The sequence below is a fragment of the Echeneis naucrates genome, chromosome 19, assembly GCF_900963305.1.
Source record: "Echeneis naucrates chromosome 19, fEcheNa1.1, whole genome shotgun sequence".
Classification (NCBI taxonomy): Eukaryota; Metazoa; Chordata; class Actinopteri; order Carangiformes; family Echeneidae; genus Echeneis; species Echeneis naucrates.
The window spans coordinates 1,694,328-1,714,902 of record NC_042529.1 but is presented as its reverse complement, the minus strand read 5'-3'; the positions used below and the strand labels follow the sequence as shown (position 1 = coordinate 1,714,902).

The 20,575-nt window shown below is 45.9% G+C and overlaps 2 protein-coding genes across 5 annotated transcripts in view; one reads left to right on the top strand and one right to left on the bottom strand.

Moving 5' to 3' along the window:
* srcap (Snf2-related CREBBP activator protein) overlaps window positions 1–6,273 on the top strand; it is a 30,157-nt gene extending 23,884 nt beyond the window's left edge. For both annotated transcript variants that reach the window (XM_029527214.1, XM_029527215.1), the window contains exon 33: window positions 143–6,273. In XM_029527214.1, coding sequence (XP_029383074.1) covers window positions 143–4,891 — 4,749 coding nt within the window. In that variant the 3' untranslated portion in view covers window positions 4,892–6,273. The remainder of the gene's footprint in view (window positions 1–142) is intronic.
* Window positions 6,274–7,604: 1,331 nt separating this feature from the next.
* stx4 (syntaxin 4) lies at window positions 7,605–12,415 on the bottom strand. Of its 3 annotated transcripts, XM_029528152.1 has the most exons (11): window positions 12,219–12,415; window positions 11,555–11,557; window positions 11,006–11,110; window positions 10,292–10,391; window positions 10,140–10,214; window positions 9,994–10,064; window positions 9,769–9,877; window positions 9,144–9,217; window positions 8,726–8,863; window positions 8,536–8,646; window positions 7,605–8,150 (listed from the first exon to the last, which is right to left on the bottom strand). In XM_029528152.1, exons 1-11 carry the CDS (start codon window positions 12,246–12,248, stop codon window positions 8,073–8,075), a joined length of 894 nt encoding a protein of 297 aa, XP_029384012.1. In that variant the 5' UTR covers window positions 12,249–12,415; the 3' UTR covers window positions 7,605–8,072. The 3 variants fall into 3 exon arrangements, with proteins under 3 accessions (XP_029384012.1, XP_029384011.1, XP_029384010.1); XM_029528151.1 differs by lacking the exon at window positions 11,555–11,557 and having other exon boundaries at window positions 11,006–11,116; window positions 12,213–12,415; XM_029528150.1 differs by lacking the exon at window positions 11,555–11,557.
* Between the last annotated feature and the right edge of the window lie 8,160 nt (window positions 12,416–20,575).

Here is a 20,575-nt window from a genome sequence, read left to right as displayed (position 1 = left end):
TAGAATAAAAGGATTACAACTGTAAAAACTGCTGTCATAAATTCAACATGCATCTGTTGAAATGTTTCAGCACAGAACCTAAACAAAGTGAACATAAATGATCAGGTATGCTAAAAAGAAATATCTGGCTGTGTGTTTATAGGAGCAAGTGGAGGCAGCCAGGAAGGGCTTGGACCAGGCCAAGGAGGAAGGTCTGAAGCTTCACGCCTCATCTGACGACGATGACGATGACTTTCTGTCACCGCCAGCTTCCGTGGAGCCCGCTCAACCAGCTCCAGCCCGCCGTGGCCGTAAACCCAAGGACAAGGACAAGATTGTTGCCTCTACGAGGACAAGCGGTCGGCTGCGTGGGGCCTCGCCCGAAACTGAGGCTGAGCCTACGACCCCCAGAGAAGTGCCTGAACGACCCCGTCTGGGTCTGCGAGGACGAGGAGCTGCCAAAGACAGTGGTGCTCCGTCCACCACCCCATCCCGCACTGACCACCTGAAAACCTCCACGTCCACAAGGCCCCAAGACACCAGCAAATCTTCAAAAGCTTCATCGCCTGCCAGAGATCACCAGACCACCAAAACCAGGACTCTACCAAATCGCTCCCATCCCAGTCCAGTGCCTTCCCCTCCTACAACGTCTCCCCCAGGGGGGAAACAACAGTGTGCTGTGGAGACTGATGGCAAGAGCTCCAAGGCAGGCCGGGAGGACAAGGACATGGAGAGCGAGAGGAGGATGTCGGAGTCGTCGCCTGAATCCGGCGGCCCTGTGGACCAGCAAGCAAAAGAGGACGACAGCAAAGACCACAGTGCCATGTCTCCCCCGTCCACCAGCTCCAGATCCCCTCGCAAGCGTCAGTCAGCAGATGGCGAAGTGCTGCGGGGCCTAGTGGAAGACTCCCCATCAGCCAAAGTCCTGCGGAAGCTTCCAGGGAGGCTCGTCACTGTGGTGGAGGAGAAGGAGCCACGAAGGAGGCGGCGGCGTGGCAGCGGCACTGGAGGTGGAGCTTCTTCAGAAGAGGCAGCAGCAGAGGATCCTGCTGGATTTGTTGATGAACCAAACAAAGACAATGCACCACTGAGCCCGGACAGCAAAACTAAAGATACTGTTACGAAATCTCCTCAGGATCAAGAAGTGACCCCGAATCCGTCTGTGCAGCCGCCGCCCGTCAGAGGTTACCCTCCGTACTCTCCACCCCACCTTTCTCCTGACATGCCTGTGCTGAGAAACCTTCCCGTGCGGCGCAGATTGGAAACTGAATCTCGCATGGCTGCTCAGCTGGGAGAGCAGCAGCAGCATCTGGGTCGAGGACGAGGAGGAAACCAGTCCAGGAAAACAGAAACACCACCAGGAAGAGACCCCACTTCCACCTCCTCAGAGTCCAGCGTGAATTCTCTTGTGACACCTTTGAAAAGAAAGCGGGGCCGGCCCCCGAAGACTCCCCCTCGTCTGCTTGAATCCGACAACACAGTCACTCCTTCCCCACAGCCCACCTCGCCGAGCGAAGACGGGAACCCCCCTCTGTCCCCCAAACGGAAGAGGGGTCGTCCCCGCAAGGACTCCACAACACAGGCAGATGCTGTTGGTGAAGGGCAGAACTCAAAAAAAGAGACCGCCACCCCGGATGTGTCTGACTTATCAAAAACTGACAGTAGCACAGAGTCAGCAGTACCGTGTCACTCATCGGAGGCCCCCATACCTGCTGGTCCGAGCCCGGATCAGGACTCCCGGTCCACCACAGCTGAGGAAACAGACACTCAGACTTCAGCCCCGGCTGCAAATCCAGTGCAGGTTTCCACACCAGCCCCAGCTTCAGCTCCAGCTTCAGCTCCAGCACCATCTGCACCTGCAGCCCAGGAGAGCCCACCCCTCCCTGTGGCCTCCCCCTCATCAGCCTCCACCCAACTCGGTAGTTCAGCTCCGGCTATAGTTCTGAGCTCAGATGTCACATCGGTCAAAGCTTCCTCCGTATCCTCTGTCACGCCCATCCCAGTCCCTGTTACCGCGGCGTCCCCTCCAGCTCCCAGCGCAGTCTCATCGTCACCTCATGGTGAAGACGTAACACTTCAAACTTCTGCAGCTCCTGTAGAGCCACAACACTCAACATCTACAACTGTGAAAACAACGCGGCCGGATGCTGCCAAAGCTGCCACGGTCATCACAACGGCAGCCACGGACGACGTCAGAGCAAGTCCAACATCTGTCACCGCCACAGCAATCACAACAGCTCCTGCCGTCGTGTCACAAACAAGAAGTGTTCCACCAGCAGTCACCACTACTGCAAATCCAGCCACAACAACTAAAATTACTGCAGCAAAGGACTCAGCGCAAACCTCCAGTCTGCCACCAACAATGTCCACTCCTACCGCTGTAAGCTCCGCCCCTGCTGCAAGTTCATCAAGCCCAGCTACACCTTCTTCAGAAACGTCCTCGTCGTCTTCCCTCACTAAATCAACAACTCCCATGAAAACAGTTCAAGTTTCTTTATCCAACTCGGCAGCAGTCACAACAACTTCATTAAAGACGCTGAAATCAAATCTATCAATCCAAACCTCAACAGTGACGACAGCTGCAGTAAAGGCGCCGCAAACAAGTCAATCGAGTTCCTCGAGCTCCACTGCTGTCTCAACTACAAGCCCTGCCAGCTCCTGCAGTGTTTCTTCAGTGCCAACAGAAACAACAGTTTCCACATCTGCTGCAAGCGCAGCTCCAGCCTCAACAAAGACAAATGTAACAACCACCAAAGTCGCTGCCAAACCGGTGCAATCATTGAAAGAGGTTGAGTCCCTAGAAGGCTCTCCTGCTGCACCGAGTCCAGTCTGCAATTCATCGCCAACTACGACGACTGCCAGTGTTACAGCAGCAGCAGAAACGAAGGCAGTAATGTCATCAACAGAAGGAGTCAAAGGAGTCAAAGAAACGACATCTGAAGCAGCAACCTCCCCTAAAGAGGAGACAACCACTTCTTTTATGGCTGCAACAGCAGCAGGAAAGACTGTGAGCATCCCATCCACAACAACATCATCTACAAATGCTGATCCAGGGCCAAAAACCGTCACCACAACTTCATCATCCTCAGAAAAGTTAATGACAGTTACGACCACAAACATCCAGCATTCCACCACCACAGCCGCTCCTGAGCCAGGAACATCCACCGCAGCTGCTCCTGAGTCCACCCAGAAAACCCCTGCAGCTCCTTCTCCTCAAGAACAAAGCTCACCTGAAGGTTCCACCACGGCCCAGACGACGCCTCTGCCCCAGCCATGCACATCTGCCCCCAGTGTGTCAACTGAGAAACCTTCCACAGAGTCTGCATCTAAGAGTGACCTGAACGAGGCGAGGGCAATGGAGGTCGACGCCGTGGAGGCGGGTGGGAAGAACGGCAAGGAGGAGGACAAGAGGCAGGAGATCTGTAAGTCTCAGCTTAAAAAGAAAAAGGTGGAGCGTCCATCTGAGGCGACGACTCCCACCTCTCAGAAAGAAGATCCCAAGCAGCAGAAGGTGGAAGAAAATACAGAAGATCACAAACCTCCCATACAGAAAAGGCCGCTGAGTCGCCAGAGTAGCCAGGAGTCCACCTGCTCCTCTTCTCCGTCCTCCGGCGGCTCAACGACAACCCTCACTCGCCACGCTCATCACAAGAGGACGTATGAAAACAGACATCCCACTAAGAGGAGGCGGATGGACGTGACCTCAGAGACAGGGGACGAGGACGCAAAGGAAGAGGGCGGGGACAAAAACAACGAAGGCGGCGCCTCCGCCTCTCGGAGGAGGCGCGCCGGGTGTTCCTCATCCGACAGCGACTCCGACAACGATGAGAGCGGGAAGGAGCACAGATTGACTCGCTCGGCCAAACGCAGGCTAGATGAGGATGAGGAAAAGGAAAAGGGCAACGGTCGGCCCGGGAAGAAACCGGCACGCAGATCTGACAAAAACGCATCAAACGCCAACGCATCCACAGGCGGCGAGTCCGGCAGCGACACGTCTTCTGTCAGGATCACCAGGAAGTCTGCAGGATCTCAGCCTTCACAGGACACCAAAGCTCAGACCAACAGCGCCCCCTCGGTGCCTCCCGAGCCCGAAGTTTTGGGGAAAAGGTGCTCAGCGCTCAACGCAGCCGCCAAGCTTCTAGCGATGAAAGGCAGAGTGGACACCCCCGGACACACCACCCGGAAAGACTCTGCGGCCAAGTCCACCGCGACCCCCCCGGCCTCTTCCTCAGACAAGAGCCAAAAGCCTAAAAACAAAAGTGTTCCTGCTTCTCCTCAGAGCAACTCCATAACGCTCACAAACAATAAAAGCGGCAGCAGCAAACCCTCAACACCCAGCCAGTCCAGCCGCTCCGCCTCCCGCTCCACCCGACAGTGTCCCGGCTCTCTGGTTCCCCCTTTGGAGGCGGAGTACAAGAGGTCCAAGCCTGAGGAGAAGGACCGAGGGAGCAGGAAGTTTTCAAGAGGCAAGGAAGGCGAGGCCGAGGCCCGTTCCTCGTCCAGGGGCCACAGCGCCTGCAGCAGCATGAGCAGCGACGGTGAGGGCGACGGCGGTGGACGCAGCAGCAGAAGTCGCAGCAGCAGCAACAGCAGCCAACGGACCCACAGCATCAGCTCCCAGAACACGGAGCACAGAGAATCCCGCGCCACTTCCTCCGGCAGCGAACGCGAGAGGGACCGCAGCTCAGACCGGGCGAAGGCCAAAAAGGAGCGGCGCGGTCAACAACGGGAGAGCAGGAAAGACAACAGGAGGTCTCAAAAGCTCTCGCAGGAGGTCACCGGCGGGTCGGGAACTGAGGGGGCGCCGGCCCGGGTGCTACGCAGCGAGGCGGCTCTGGCGGCGGCACAGGCCCGGTCTCCGGCGGCAAACACCCGCTCCTCTTCCAGCCAACAACGCCACAACAAGACATGATGGGAACGCCAAAGGGAACAAAGAGAAACGGATGCCAGAGTGTTGCTGTTGTTGCCGAGCACGATATGAGAGCACGTCACGACCGCCAAGGTTGCTGCTTTGTCCGCACTCTAAACGAATGCAAGGGATCTGAGTGCTGCACAAGCCGGGGGCCTCCCTGCCTCTTGGGCCCCCTCCCTTTCCAACCAGAGCTGGTCCCCTCGCCAGCTCAGCTCGTGTCAGCCGGGGGACGGCCCAGGGGCGCCGGACTGAGGGTAAAAAATACAAAAAAACAAAAACGGCCTGGCGCCATCGTTGTGCGTCCCTAAACGGACAGACAGGCTGCAGTGGGTCATACTCACCACTGGGACTTCAGGGGAGGGGGGGGGGCAAAGGTGCAGGAGGTAATGAAGGCAAACTGTTAGTTCACATAATGTACTGTACTCGTTAAAGACTGGAACACTCAGATCTTATGTGTTAAGACGGGATTATTCAGCACCCTCTGTTAGGGTCATTAATGTGACATTAAAACTTCAGAGTGACCCGTTCTGTTGTCAGTTGGAGGTTTTAGAGAGTTTGGTTGGAAAATTGAATCGGCTGTCCTGACTATTGTTTCTTTTTAGTCAGTTGATAAGTTATGCATATTTTATTTTTTCCAGGGTATTAGGAAGAGAAACAGATCTGTCAATGTGATCTTTGCTGCACTATGCTGGAGCTTGTCTTTGCTTGGGCCCCTTCTTTCCCACGTCGACGTCTTTCTGTTCATTGGATTCATTTTTAAAATCCAGCCTTGCATTTCTCATTTGCACATCCGATAAACATGGCCCTCGGCTTTTTTTGAGTACATTGTGGTCTAGTAATTAGTTTTCTTTTCTTTCTTCCTTTAAAAAAAAAATCAACTTGAGCAAATTAATTGGTTCCTGGTATCTCACAATGTATCTCTACAGATCAGAAATCTACTAATTGAAGTTGCAAACTGTCATTTCATCTGGAGACAAAATCCAAATCTTCCCAAAGGAGGTTGTTGTTTGTGTCCACTTTTACATGTATTTATATTGAAAGGGCAAGTAAATATAATGGAAGTTAAGAGTTGAAAGGGTTTGTACCTCAGATTGCCTTGTGAAACACCTGAAGCCGGGGTGTTGAGCTTCTATTTAAGGAAAAAAAAAAAAAAAAAAGAAAAAGCCAAATGAAATAAGAAAAAAGAAAAAAAAATTCCCCCCCGAAAAACTTTAAGAAAAACACTCTGTGCATCAGTACAACCAAATTACTGTTTTATTTTTCACCTAAGGTTTTTTTGTGATGTCACTTCATTGCTATTTGTTCATGTAAAAGAAATAAAATGATAAAACAAAAAAAAAAAAACTTGGACAAAATATGTGAATAAAATTACTGGTACAGTTCCAGATGACTGTAAATTGTCGATTTACTTTTTGGACTTGTTGAAGCGATTTTGAGCAAAGGTTATATTTGAAGGGGGGGGCAGGGGTGGGGAGGGGGGAGGGCAGTTCATGGTGATGGTCTTTTTATTTTAATTTTATTTTTTTTTTGTTAATTTGTCTATTTGTTGCATTCCTTTTGATCCCTTGTAATTCCACATTATTTTACTTGAAAGATTAAGACAATTACAGTTGAATAAAAAGACCAAAAATTTCTTGCCATTTTTCATTGTGTTGAAGGCTTTTGTTTTTCGAACTTCTTCTAAATCTGGATTATAATTTACAGAAAGAATTGAGGTTAAAAACCGATGAGCTGCAGTTCCTCTGACCTCCTGTGTTTCCATCGTTGAGTTAAAAACGTGTAACTCACCTGTTTGTTTTATTTTAGCTCCAAGTTGAGGGCTGAAGTCCACCCACTGTGACGTCGGCCACCCATTCGTGAGTTACTGTTTTCCTCTAAATGGGACAATTATTTAAAAAATGAACATCTCGTGTTGAAGACTTGAAACTAGAAAAGTGAACCATAAAGTCCTAACTCAGATTTGCCAATACTGATAAAAGACAGACACATAATAATATAATGTGGCAATATTTTATTTTTAAAAACAAACCTATATTAAAATAAATGAGCGTGATGCAAAATTGAACAGCCATAATATTTTATATTACAGTAGAAAAGTGGCTGCTGTTAATTAACCTCTCTGCCTCCAAAGGAGACGTCCAACCAAGAATTGTTCTTGATCATTTCATTTTTAGTTTTGTCATATTGTGTTACAAATTCTCGTTTCCACAGTTTTTCCAGCTAAATTCCGTTTATTGCTTAAGCACCATCCGAAGGCTTGGCACAATGTGACAAAACCAGGTCTGAGTTGGAGAATAGTGTCGCATGAGGAGAAGGACTCAGTGGAATCGTTGCTGTGAGTGATACAGTGATACAGTAAAAACTCACTCCATCCCTTCTTAACATTAGTGCAACAGTCTGAGCCGGACATAAAGGAGAAGGCACAGTTTAGAGAGAAGAATAAAAAAAAAAAAATAAAAAAAATTTTTACTTTTGTTGCAGAACTTCTCTTGTAGCAGCTTACACGATGGTCAAATCACAAAAACAAACAAAAAGGGGCCTTTGGACATTTGGCAGGGAGGGGCTGTTATTTAAAAAAAGAAAAATCTGTATTTACACATGTAGGAAGTTTGAAACAACTTTCAAGTTTAAAAAAATCATCTGCATAAAGTATGTCTTTAATTATCAGCATTATAGGTTATGTACAATTATATTAGCCTACCAAAGGAAAGCCTTACTCTGTTAAAACTGCTTTTTTTTTTTTTTTAACACCTCTGATTCGTCCAGAAACAACGAAACGAGAACAAATGCACATTTTTCCTGAGTACAGTATGTTCAGCGCCAGTGTCAGGTTTCAATACTGCATTGTGCCATGCTCAAGGCCACTTGTTTCCTTTTTTTTAATCATGTAAGGGAACTGATGTAACAGTCCACACTTTGTCCAGCGCTGCTTCTTGAGCAGAAGCAGAAACGCAGGCAAGATTGTGGTCATTCGGGTTAAAACAGAGAGCCCTCATCTTCTAAAAAAAAAAAAAAAAAAGACAACAGAAGGAAAAGGGGCCATTAAGGAAGACAGGAAGGTTAGAAGAGAAAAATAAAAGGAGGGGTGACGACAGAGACCACATGACTGCGTTCATCCTGTGGGCTGATGTATTTACATGAATTGAAGCCATAATGTGCTGCTGAGCGCCGACTCCCGGCGTTAGGTGAAGGTGGTGACCACCGAAATGACTAGGATGAGGATGAGGATGGCCAGGCAGATGGCGATCCAGATCTTTTTCTGCAGAAGACGACAAACAAGTTCAACACACAAGTCAGAGAGAGCATTTACTGCGATGATGTCGCTGAAATAGAAAAATGTTCTCATCTTTAAAAAAAAAAAAAAAAGTTTATTTTCATGGTGCTTCACAGTAACTTTGTGATACGACAGGGACGGAGGGCTCAGCTGTAGAGTCTCATAATTACCATCTGCCCTGAATGCAGCATTCGAGCTCTAAACACCAGCCAGCTACAGGTTTGTTTTTAAGGTGAGTAAAAACTTAATTATATAACTGCTGTGAATTTCACTCTTCATGAAGACAAAGTGTGATGTGGGTGCAGCATCAGGTGTGACACAGGAAGTAGAACCAGATAAGCACTTCCTGGTGTCTTTCAGCTTTTTGTACCTTGCGTGCTTTCTGCTGATATGTAACTGCTTTCTCTGTGCTTTCTTTTGCCTTCTCCACATAGTTAGCAGACTGATTGATGTTGGTTTCAATGCGGTTCACCATCTCCCCCTGCAGGAAACAAACAGAGATCCTGAGTGCTCATCAATCAGCTGTTTGAGAACCAGAGACTTCACCAGCGTCACCTGACCTGAGCCTCCACCTCCATAGCCAGGTACTGGAACATGTCATGCAGGTCTTTGATGCTTCTCTCCAGTTTCAGGATCTCTTCGTGTCTCGACTCGATCTCATTCAGAGCCTGCTTCGTGGCTTTAGCGTCGCTCAGGATCTGTTTGTCAGTGCAGATATCAATGAATTGCGGCTCATCACACAGAAGAACTGTCACAAGATCTGTGTTTCATTTCCACACTAAGATCTACGGTGACGCTAACACAGATCTACGGGCTGCACAGGATTCTCCTTCACATGCTTACCAAGTCTTCTGTCCAGTCTGAGCAACTAGAGAGGCTAAACAGAGCAAGTCAGTTCATGTCAGACTGCAGACTGCAGCTGATCTCTTACTGTCTGTGTTGGCCCTCCTGGTATGTTCTAAGGTCACGTGCACTCACATTTTGAGTGAAAACGTCCGTCTGGCCACTTTCGAGCATTGCGTCCAGGGCCTCCTCTGTGACGTTGGCCCCAGCTGAAGAGGAGGGAATCGGATCAGTGTTGTTGTTCACCTGATACAACATGTAGCAGCGAGGCCCTGAACATAACAGACCTCCTGCTGCGTTTCTCACCCTCAATTCACTCTTTGTCATAGTGAAAGCACGAAATGGCCAAAAGATTACTTTAAGAAAGAAGAAGTTGTGGGAAAGAGAGAAAATGAAAATATAAATTTCCCCGTCTTCACTTCCTGTCAGTCTTGTGAAAATAAGTCATTTTGTCATTTAGGGCTGCAGTAAACACAATCTTCATGTCATTCATTTCAGACAGATGCGTTCAGCTGGGCCCCCGAAACTGACAGGAAACCTTTACTGGGGACCTGAAGGTGCTCCAGGGCTGAATTACAGCCACAGAACCACAGAGAGCTTTAAAAGTCATGAAATCTGCTCTGAAATCTACAGGAAGTCAGTGTAGGTATAACCTGAGTGTAACAGCAGAAAATACCAGAAGGAGAACGAACTGATGTGAACTTCAGGAAGTCATTAGTCAAATAAAACCACAAAAAAACGCTGTGCTCCGTGTACTCACTGATCTTGAGTTGCCGCTGTATTCTCTCTACGTTTCGGTCTCTATACTGAGCCTGGATGGTGTTACAGTAACCCATCAGCTCCACGAACTCCTTGGACAAGACGCCGTGCTGGAAAGAGAAATGTTTGAGGAAGTTTTAATTTATTACTTTAGGAGTTGATGAGATGAAATATTGTTTGTTCCTGGAAGGATGTTGCAGCTGGAAAGCTTCAACTAGAGCTCCACCTGTGTGCGCTGCATCCGAACATGGATGGGTACATATTTTCCATCGTCATCTACCTTCTTGGGTTCAATACCTGTAGAGAGAGTTGAGAGGTCAATCTAACCAACAAAAAAACAAAAAACCACAGCTGTTATCTATAAACACTCACTTTTAAGTTTTCTCTGGATCTGACCCGCCAATGTTTTTATCTCCTCTCGAAGAGCCTGCAGCTCTTTCATCATACCTAAACCAAGAGGAGATGAGATGATGCGACCGAGTTCATTGCTGTCCAACATGAATATTTTCAGTTGCAGTCCTTACTCTCCTCTGGAAGAGCCACGCCGAACACAGCCTTCTGCTTGTTCTCGAGGTCTGACACCATCCTCTTCAGACTCTGCAGCCCTTCCTGGATTTCTTGGGACTACAGAACCCCCCCAAAAAAGAAAAAAGCTGATGTGAAGCTAAAGCTTCAAAATCACTCCCTCAATTTAACTCCAGTTAAAACCCTGAGACCAGTTAACAAACAGCCTGAGCTGAATTAAGGTCCTTTATACATGTTCAACTCCAAACCTGTGACACCACCAGTTCTAATGTGTAGTAGTCATATTACAAAGCAACAATGCTGAACATTGACTCTCTGATTTATGGTTTTATAATCAAAGTTATTTATTTATTTTTTGGCTTACATGTTCACATTTTCAAAAATGGGGATTAGACTAATGTGTTAGTTCAAGGTCAAAACACTGAGTCCTTGTTCACGACAGTCCAGGACAGAGAGACTGGGATTAACAGGGACTGAAATGTTGACAAAACAAGTTTTAGAAAGCAGCACCACCTCAGACAGGATGATATCTGTGATGTTTTCTCCAAATTTAAACTACAACACTGCACATTCTATCCGTTTCAGAAGGTTTTCTTCCCACCAAAACAAACTGGTCAAAGGAAGACAACACTATGATTTGACGCTCAAACACAAAATTCATGATCTTGCTCATCTTGGAGTTGAGTAGAGGAATGTTTAGAGGATAAACAGACCTTTTTGAAGAAGGCCTCGCTCTCCTTCTCCTCTTTGGCTGAAGAGGGTCCAGGTTTGGTCATCAGAGCTTTGCCCTCATCATCGTCATCCGACGCCTCGGCATTCTGTAGTCACATCAGAATCATACATGAGGAGAACCTGCAGTCACGTTTTGGATCAGGACTCTTTTAGTTCATTAAAGTACTGCTGATTATTGTACTGTGTCTGACAGCAGCTGTGCGGAGAATTCATTTTAGTTATGAAAGAAATGCTACTCTTTCCACCCAGGCAACAATAACGTTTAAAAAAAACAGCCCATTACCGTTGATTCTTTCTATGCATTTGCCAAAAGAGGATCTGAATAACAAACGAGTTAATTTGACTGAAAGTCCAGTTAAAGAACATTTGTGACACACTAAACACTGCAATCACACAATTATGCACCCGACCACAACAGAGCAGGTCTACATCAAAATAATGATAATTAACCTTTATGACAAAACCAAAACTGAACTGAGTGTAAGGACACAATCTAATTTAAGCATTTACCCCTTTAGTGCAGTCAAAACCTGCTACAGCTAATAATTAATACAGTGTTCATTGTTTTAACACATTTATCCTATAAATAAAACACGCACAAAGTTTGTTGCTCAGGTTTTTATGAGGGAAGGACAAATAATGACTATTTCACCCCCTAAACCACCTCAGACCGGGTCTGGATCAGATTTCTAAAAGGCCAAACTGACTAACAGGAAGAGTTTAAAACTAATTGTCACATTTATCCTGCGAATGAAACACAATTAAACTGAGATGTCACTGTTTTTATGAGGAAAGGACAAAAACAGTGTAGCCTCCCTTCCCCACCTCAGACCGGGTCTATCTAAGCTGTCAGGTCCAGTCCGGGTGCTGACCGGGACTTTAACGGTGAACCGGACAGCCCTGCCCTTCCCGGCCTGGCTGCTCATTTCGGGACAAGCGGAAGCTGCAACCAGTCTGTCTCTTCCTCCAACTACTACAACAACAACAATAAGCAAAAAGCTGACATTCCACCGCGGGAAGTTGCTTTAAATCTGCTAAGCTTTGTGCCTTTAATGGCCCTTCTTGGCTCCTCGGTGTTACTGGGGGCTGTGGCGGAGAACCTGAGCCGTTAACGGCCGTGAGCCGACACCCGGACTCCACTTAGCTGCCGTTAGCATGCTAACGCTAGCGCTAGCCGTTCGGTCCCAGACTCACGTTTCCGAGCTCTTTGGTTCTGTCCCGCATCTTTTAACGACGGAGCCCGCACAGACTGCCTCTCCAGGCCGGGGAGCAGGTGAGTAGTTCCCGAGCAGGCAGACTTTACTGCAGAAGAGACAGTTTCCTTCCCTCCAAATGTCATTCAACAAGTAAGCTCCGGCAGTAGCTGCTTCTTCTTCTTCTCCTCCTCCGTCTGGTTCTTCTTCTTCTTCTTCTCCTCCGTCTGGTTCTTCTTCTTCTGCTGCTGCTGCTGCTGCTGCTGCTGCTGCTGCTGCTCAAAACAGCCTGCTTCGGCTGAGCGGCGCCATCTGCGGCTCCGGAGGTTTATAAGATTATGAATTCATCTTTTATTTTCTTATTGGAATAAAATACAAACATCCGACTGACATTCGGTGTTGGTGCAGCTGTAAATAAATAAAACTAATACAAAATATTACAATTAGCCGCGGAACATATGAGTCTACCAAGGAAATGCGTGAAGATTATTCAAAAACTTCGAAAACATGCTTGCGATTGTTGATTTAAGTTGTCGTTTAGAAATTGGACACCATCTTGTGTTTGTTTTTATTCAGATGCAAAAAGAAACAGAAAGTAAACAACTTGACCAGTAGATAGATGGATAGATAATGCTTAAAGTGTTGCATAAAGTGACATAAAATTAGCACAGTGTGACAAAAATAACCCCTAACTGTTCAAAAATTACCACAACGCAACAAATAGATGCAAAATGATCACAAACGACCCAGGAAGCTTTTGTGTTGAAGTTATATTGTTAACAGGACTCTCTCACAGCCACAAGATGTTGCTGTTTGTCTGCACAGACCAAAACCTTCAAAGCTGTCATTCAACCTGAACTGCACCTGAATGGGAAGTCACGCCAACAAATAATAAACAATGTCAACATAAGTATTAATGACCGTTTCTTGTAAGTAGACTTTGTGGAGAATGATTCGAATATGACACCTGACATTTCTCATCAGATCATCAGATAACAACCTGCTCAAAAGCTGTTAATCCTGATGTGACTTGATAAAGCACATCGGGCAGCATTTACTCATACAGATTTAAAAATTACTTTTTATTAGAAAAAATCTAGTTTGAAACGTTGACGCTAATTGTTGAATACTCTCTCTAACATAAAATACTCTGCACCGTTTTCTTTGTTTCGTTTTGTGTGTGTTTGTTGACAACCGATCTAGTTTGGCATTAATTTAATGCTCCCTAATGAACTACATTTGCCACGCTATGTTTTCACACCTTTTTAAAGTAAACTGGTTACAAACCTGTTTTTTTTTTCTTTTTTTTTTTACTTGATCAAACTAAATGAAGTTCAGAAAGAATATGATATGATTCTGTAAATGTGAAGTACATTTCCCGTAATATGTCACATTCTAATACTGTATAATTTATAAGATGTGTCATGTTAGAAAATTCTTCTATGTGCATAAAAATGAACCGCACTATCCGTCCGGTCAACGTTTTAATTTAATTTGACTAAATGTGTTTCAGAACGAAAAGGAGGCTCGTTCGTGAACTTCATTTCCCATGATGCACCGGGGGAGCGTCGTGTCGGCAGAGAGCTGTCATCACTGGAGAGAGAGAGAGAGGGGGATAGAGAGAAGGGAGAGAGAGAGAGAGAGAGGGAGAGAGAGAAAGAGAGGGAGGGAAAGAGAGAGAGAGATAGTGAGCTAGAGAGGGAGAGATAGAGAGAAAGAGAGAGAAAGAGAGAGAGGGAGAGAGAGGGAGAGATAGAGAGAGGGAGGGAAAGAGAGAGAGAGATAGTGAGCTAGAGAGGGAGAGATAGAGAGAAAGAGAGAGAAAGAGAGAGAGGGAGGGAAAGAGAGAGAGAGATAGTGAGCTAGAGAGGGAGAGATAGAGGGAGAGAGAGATAGAAGGGAGAGAGGGAGAGAGAGAGAGAGGGAGAGATAGAGAGAAAGAGAGGGAGAGAGAGAGAGAGAGAGAGAGAGAGCGGGGGGAGAATCGCACCGGAGGACACACACCGACCGGCCTCGGCGGCGGAGCGAGGCGGATTTCACCGTCCGCCGCTGCAGAGACTGAGCCTCCTCGCCTGCCGTAGATCCTGCGGAGCTCCTCTCCTGTTCCATCAATGACAGAGATGTGGAGCGGCTGCACCGCCCGGCGCTAACGCAGAAAAACACCATGAAGAAGCAGTTCAACCGGATGAGACAGCTCGCCAACCAAACGGTGGGCAGGTAAGAGGCGGATTAATGTCGGACTGCTGTTGGTTATTTCAGCTTTATTTCTGCTTTCTGCTGCTCTCATCTGATCCGAGCTCTGACTGTCAGGAGGTCACAGTCGCAGCCTGGATGTTGTGTTGGCTGATGGATGGATGGATTGATTGATGGATTGATAGATAGATTGATTGATTGATTGATTGACCCAGACCCAGATCCGGATTGGTACCCAAGGAGCAGGGCGGTCCCCGGCACCCTGCTGGGGAGGGGGTCAGGACACAGAGCTCCATGGATGATCACCAAACGGGCCTGCTGGGCTAATTGTGTTAAAGTCAAAAAGCTCAGTTTAAAGACCACAAAGTGATGCAGGCAGATACCAAGAACACAACAGAGGAGCGAAACGACAACAAAACATGTGTATACAGACACACTACATGACCAAGAGAAGCAAGGAAACACAAAAATACTACACTGAAAATGACAGTGAAGGGAAGGAAGATGACAAAGAATGAGGGCCATAAGAGGACAAAATAAACTGCAGACACAAGTGACCACTAAAACTACAGAAAACAAAAGAGTTGAAACGGACCAAAAAAAACAAAAAACAAAAACCCATAATGGCCTCAAGAAGATAAAATAGACAAAAAAATGAAAACAAAGGAACTAAAACAACCACAAAACTACCAAAATAACACATAAAATGTCACAAGAGGGGGAAAAACTAAACAATAATGATTACGAGACTAAAAAGTAACCACTAAGATGCAAAATGACCGTAAAGAGAAAACTCAAAATGAGCACAAATAAATGTAATATAAAAAAAAGTGACTAGGAAGTCACAAACAAATATACGACAAAAACTGTGCAAAAATATGAACACAAAGGGAATAAAACTAACAAAATCCTGACTGACGCTCAGGTTCATTCACACGGATTTATTTCTTCAGAGAGAAAACTGAAGAATTGAAATAAACTCAGGCTGCGATTGTGACGGGGGCCTACGAGGTTTTCTGTCGTTTGGTGTCATGGACGGATGTAAACGTTAAATCAAAGAAGCCCAGGAATCGAACCTTGGGGAACTCCAATCGTTGAGGACGATGAAACAACGTTTATAAAAGCGCCTTTGGCCTTTTCTGACTCTGCTGATTTTATTTGTTTGACTCGATATTTACAGAAGCTCCCTCAGTATAAATCACAGTACCCATAATCCTTAGCTGCGTCCCTGAGGCGGAAAGCGTTGCTGTATCCTGGAGAGTTCCAGGTTAGGTAAATTAAATGGCTTCTGCTGTTCTGGTATCAAGCTCCAGATAAGCTTCTCTTTAATCCTGGATGTTGGAGTCCTGCTAAGTGACTCACATGCCGTCCCATTCAAACTCGTCATGAAACGTCACGCTTGATGAACATAGAAGTGATTACTCCGAGTAAATCCTGACTGCACGAGACGGCATCAGATAGTATGCAAATGTAAGAATAGTTGAGCTTAATGTGCTCAGGTTTATGTGATTTATTTGTTATCAGTTTGTCTGGTTTTTTCCCCCTGTGAGGATTTGATGCTGCAGATAAATTCAGATTTTGTAGATCTCTCAGTTGGGACTAAAAAAACTTTATGACCCATTTTGGCTGTCGTGGTTTTTGTTTGTTTACTTGTTTCTTTTTTTTTTTCTGAATTGCATTTGGAGCCACGTTGTTCATGTTTTGTCACTGCAGACGTGTGAGTGGCAGAACTCTGTCAGAAGGTCACTGGTGCCGTCTCTTCTTTGAGCCTTCAGGTCAAATTAAAGTGGCTTGGGAGGAATCGAAGGTGAATTCCAGTCAGAAAGGTGTAGCTGCAGCTCAGCTCGGAGTTTGTGTTGTGTTTAGTGTTTGTCAACCCCACCCTGAGCTCCGGACAAAAGTCAATGTCAACATCACACCCTCTGCAGTTTGGATCAGGTTTGATTTAACCCTTCTGTAATTGTTGAAGGTCGGTGACCTTAAAAACAGAATCAGTTGTGTTTCGGCAGCCAAAAAGCAGGCTGATTTACAGCCTGTCTAACTTGTTCCAGGTTTATTATCAAGCACACATTGATTATACTTACAACCGCACCATAACCTGTTTGTTTTAGCTCGGCTGACAGCAGTAACCGACGTCGCTGGCACGCCGACAGGGATTTTGTGTCAAGCTATCATGTGCTCCGCTCACCCACACTCGCTGCAGGCAGAGGCGCTGATACGAATCAATGAAGAAAGGTATTACTGCAGCTAATGCCCAGCAGGGTGGACCTGGCAGAGGTGTAAGAATTCCCTGCAGGACATTTACCCGTTACAAAAAAATGACTGGAATTGTGTGCTCACGGGGGGTAAAAACTCGGAGCAGATAAAAACAACCAATTAATCATAAAGATATAAAGATAAAAAATCCACGTGAGGAAGGCCAGGTGTTTGTTTATTTCTCCTCATCTGCCTGAGCGCTGGAGGACCGCAGCCCAGTGAGGCAGAACGTCCCAGTAATGAGTTTTAACCTGTATCATAAGAAGCAGAACAGCAGGGGCAATTAGTCATATTTAGAGGGGAGAGACTCCAACACAATGCCTGACGGCTGGACACTCAGGTAATTGGCAATATTTCCTCCATGACCTTGGCAGCCAGCGTCACCTGGTTTGTTACAAGGAAAGCTCAAGATGGACTGTAATGGAGACTTTATGTCCTGCAGATCCAGAGTCTTTCTCTATTGAGCCAGGAAAAAATCAGTGATATTAAACTGTAAACTGAGCTGGCCAAGATGGCAGCAACAACACATGCAATGACCTCAACACTCAAATGCTAAAATAATACATAATTCCTAATTAGGATGAATAAAAGTGGAGCTTTTCATCATAAATAATCAGCTTCACTGCCTCCAGCCAAAAGTATTTAGGCACATACCTGTCTTTAAAACCATGACGCGTCGTCTAAACACTTGGATTTCTGTATATATGAAGCAGCAATCATATAAAGTGTTATTTATTGATCTCCAGAAGAGTCATTAGGAATATTTGTTGCATCTGGACGAAGCCAAACTCGCTGTGTTCCCCTTGAAGCTGAGATACTGGCCTCCTGGCTCCGGCTTTATATTGAACCAACAGCACCAACTTTTCTGAACTAACAACATAAACAAACAACCTTTTTCTCAAACCATCTCAATAACATAAAGAAAACTGATCTGATGATGAAAAAGTAAAATGTAGTTTTATCTGTCTGCCTCAGTTGGTTCTTCATTTTAGGTTTGTATTTATTAATCTATGCGATAAATGGGACGCTTGCTGCGATGTGCTACCTGTTTCAGTATTTAAACCTTTGGATGTTTGTTCTGCTCGTGGATTCGATTTGCATCCTGAGCTGGGGATTGTTTGTATCTGTTTTCTCTGCCTTTATTTACTGTTGGATTTTTGAGATTTTGAGCCTGGGAAACGTCCATCTGTCTTCACAGTGCAGAAAAACACGCACATGAGCATCCTCTAACCAACGAAGCATCTCCCTCTCAGGACGACACTGCTGCATTGCTCCAGTTAGAGATATAGGCCAAGGGAGGTTCAGACACAGTTAAATTCATCTCCAAAACAGTCAGCCTGCACCATAATCCTGTGTAATGCTGCGTAAACTGTGCGGCTGAATGAAAATGTGTAACTCTCCGTGAGCACAGCGAGGTTATGGCAGGAAGGGGACAGGCCTAATCCTCTGCTGGCTCCGTCACTTCTTCTGCAGAGTATTTTTAACTCATCTGCCCATTCATGTATTTGTGTTGGCGATAAAGCGAAGGACGCTGGTTATTTGACTTGTGGGCTTGTGGACAGAAAAGTCTATTAATGAAAACACTTTTGCGCCCCCATAGAAAGCAGAAGTAGATGCTAATCCAGATTCTGTAGAAGGAGGCTGAGGACATGTCAAGGTGAGATAAAGCTGAACATGAAAAAAATGAAATATTAAATAAAATTTGAAAATGGATTTCTAATCTCCATCGACTGGCAGGAAATAGTTTATCATGCTGATGATTGAAGGCAGGACAGTAATAATGGCTTCATTATTTTTTGTTTTGGATTTCATGCGTTATTGTTTCCTGTGTTGTATTCTGATGATGGACGGCCATTCTTCTGGTTTCCTTCGAACCCCGGCAGCATGTCACTGTCACACACACACACACACACGTTTCTATCTCGTCTTTTGCTGAGCATGTGAGTACGGCTGGATTCATCTGGATTTGTGGGCTGAGCTCTCAAACACTTTGGCCATTCAAACCGAGCACTCGATGGGTCGTTCTGCCGGCACGCCAGATGACGAGGGAATAAAATGAGCTGAACGTCCATCAACGTGGATGCTACACTGGAAGCTGCTTATCATTTGAGTTGCTGCTTCTGTGGGGCCTGTTCTGGTGGATACACTTCACAAACACCAGGACAGGATGAAAATCTTTCATACAGCAGCTGTAAATCAGCTAACAGTTTGCATTCTGCCTGATGCCTCTAATTGTTTGCTGCTGTCCTCCTCTCTCTTTCCACGTATCCAGCGTTTTATCGCAGCCAGTAAAGCGGCTCTCATTTCCATGTTTTTCTGTGGCAACTGTTTTGTGTGAGCTGATAATATTCACATCAAACCCTAAGCTAGTCCTGACACTAAATAATCACCGGATAATGCTTCCTTTGTTGGATGGGAACCAACTGTTCCCCGAAAGATTTCAAATATTACACTAAACCCTTCACATATTCCTTAAAATGTCTATTTTCATTGGCTTTACATCGTTCTGTGTGTTGTGTAATTATTAACAACTTTACAAACATACCTGACTAACTGTGGATCCAAATTGTGCTGACAGTCTCCTGACAGTCCATCAACACAGACCTGCCATATTTTTTTCTCCAGGAAAGAAACCTGTTTGGTAGAAATGAAAAGCTCCTGTCTTGTATGTTTATGACTGATTAGTATGAATGGCTCCACAGAGGTGAACGTAAATTACCTTCAGTGACTGCCAGACCGTTCAGCTGAAAGATAACAAACACATTTGTCAGACATGCTGCTGCACGTGTCTGTTTGTGTGTGTTAATTCCAGCAATTTCATCAGGAATTGATAATTGATTGCTCTTTATTTGGAACGTAATCGGTATTCATAGCCAGGCAGTTTTAACAGGGGGAATACGCAAAGCCAGAAAATTCCTGTTGGTTTTAACGGCAGTCAGTTCGACGTGTGGCTGCTCAAGCTGCTCAGGGTGAGAGGGTGAAGAGGAGGCCGGACAAACAGGACCTGACATGATGACATGATATTTACAGCAGGAAGTGTTGTGTCTCTCTGGCCTCCTCCGAGGTGTTGATTCGCTGCGGGAGAGAGAGAGCTTTAATTATGAGCATCATTAGAGGCATTACTGTTCCCTCACTCATAGGTCCACTTTTATTTGCACGCTTGTGTGTGCACGTAGCTTTGGTGTGAATCTGTGTGTGTGTGTGTGGGCTGAACTACCTGTCTGAGTTCTCCTCATTAATCATGATGAGGCTCCATTAATGATCATCTCCACAAGCTTCACCGTAATCAGGAGTTTTAGAGATGCTGTTGTCCTGTGACGTGACTGTTTGGGTCAGCATAAAGACCAGGAGCTCGTCAGTTTGAGCTTCAGCTCGAAATCAGCCGTTTCTTGGTCCACTGTTTGTGTCAGATGCTCTTTATCCCCCCCCCCCCCCTTCAGAGTCAGTCATTCTTCGGTGTCCTCCAGGTTTTGACATCCTTTCAGCCTCTCGGTCCTCCAGTGTAAACCTCACTTTGTGAAAGTGCAGCATGCTTTGACAGCTCTGCCCTGAAGCTAATTAACGTAGAAAGCTGAGATGATGAAGCTGAGGCTGTTTGGACGGAAATAACTTTGACACAGAGGGGGGTTGATGAGGAGGGGGGGGATTATAAAGCCACCTCAAGGTCACAGAACTGGATCATGTTTGGGATTTAATTACTGTGGAGGTTTGTGCTTCTGCCAATCAGCTGTGGACTTTGAGTTGGAAGTGGAAGCAAAATGATATTTTCTGGATCTGTCTGTCGACGCTCTTCGGGGGCGTCGGGTTTGTGGGTGAGACGGAGGGAGATGTCATTTCCAGTGGAGCGTTATTGAAGTCACTGAAGTAGGATGATGGCGATATTGCCTCAGGTTGTTTGCTCGAGCTGCG

Coding starts and splice junctions, on each gene's coding strand:
- stx4 (XM_029528151.1), bottom strand. CDS start 12,248: ATGCGGGACAGAACCAAAGAGCTCGGAAACGTGAGT. Junction 10,392..11,005: donor GCGAGGCCTTCTTCAAAAAG/GTCTGTTTATCC, acceptor GGGGTTCTGTAG/TCCCAAGAAATCCAGGAAGG. Junction 8,864..9,143: donor CGGACGTTTTCACTCAAAAT/GTGAGTGCACGT, acceptor ACTGACAAACAG/ATCCTGAGCGACGCTAAAGC.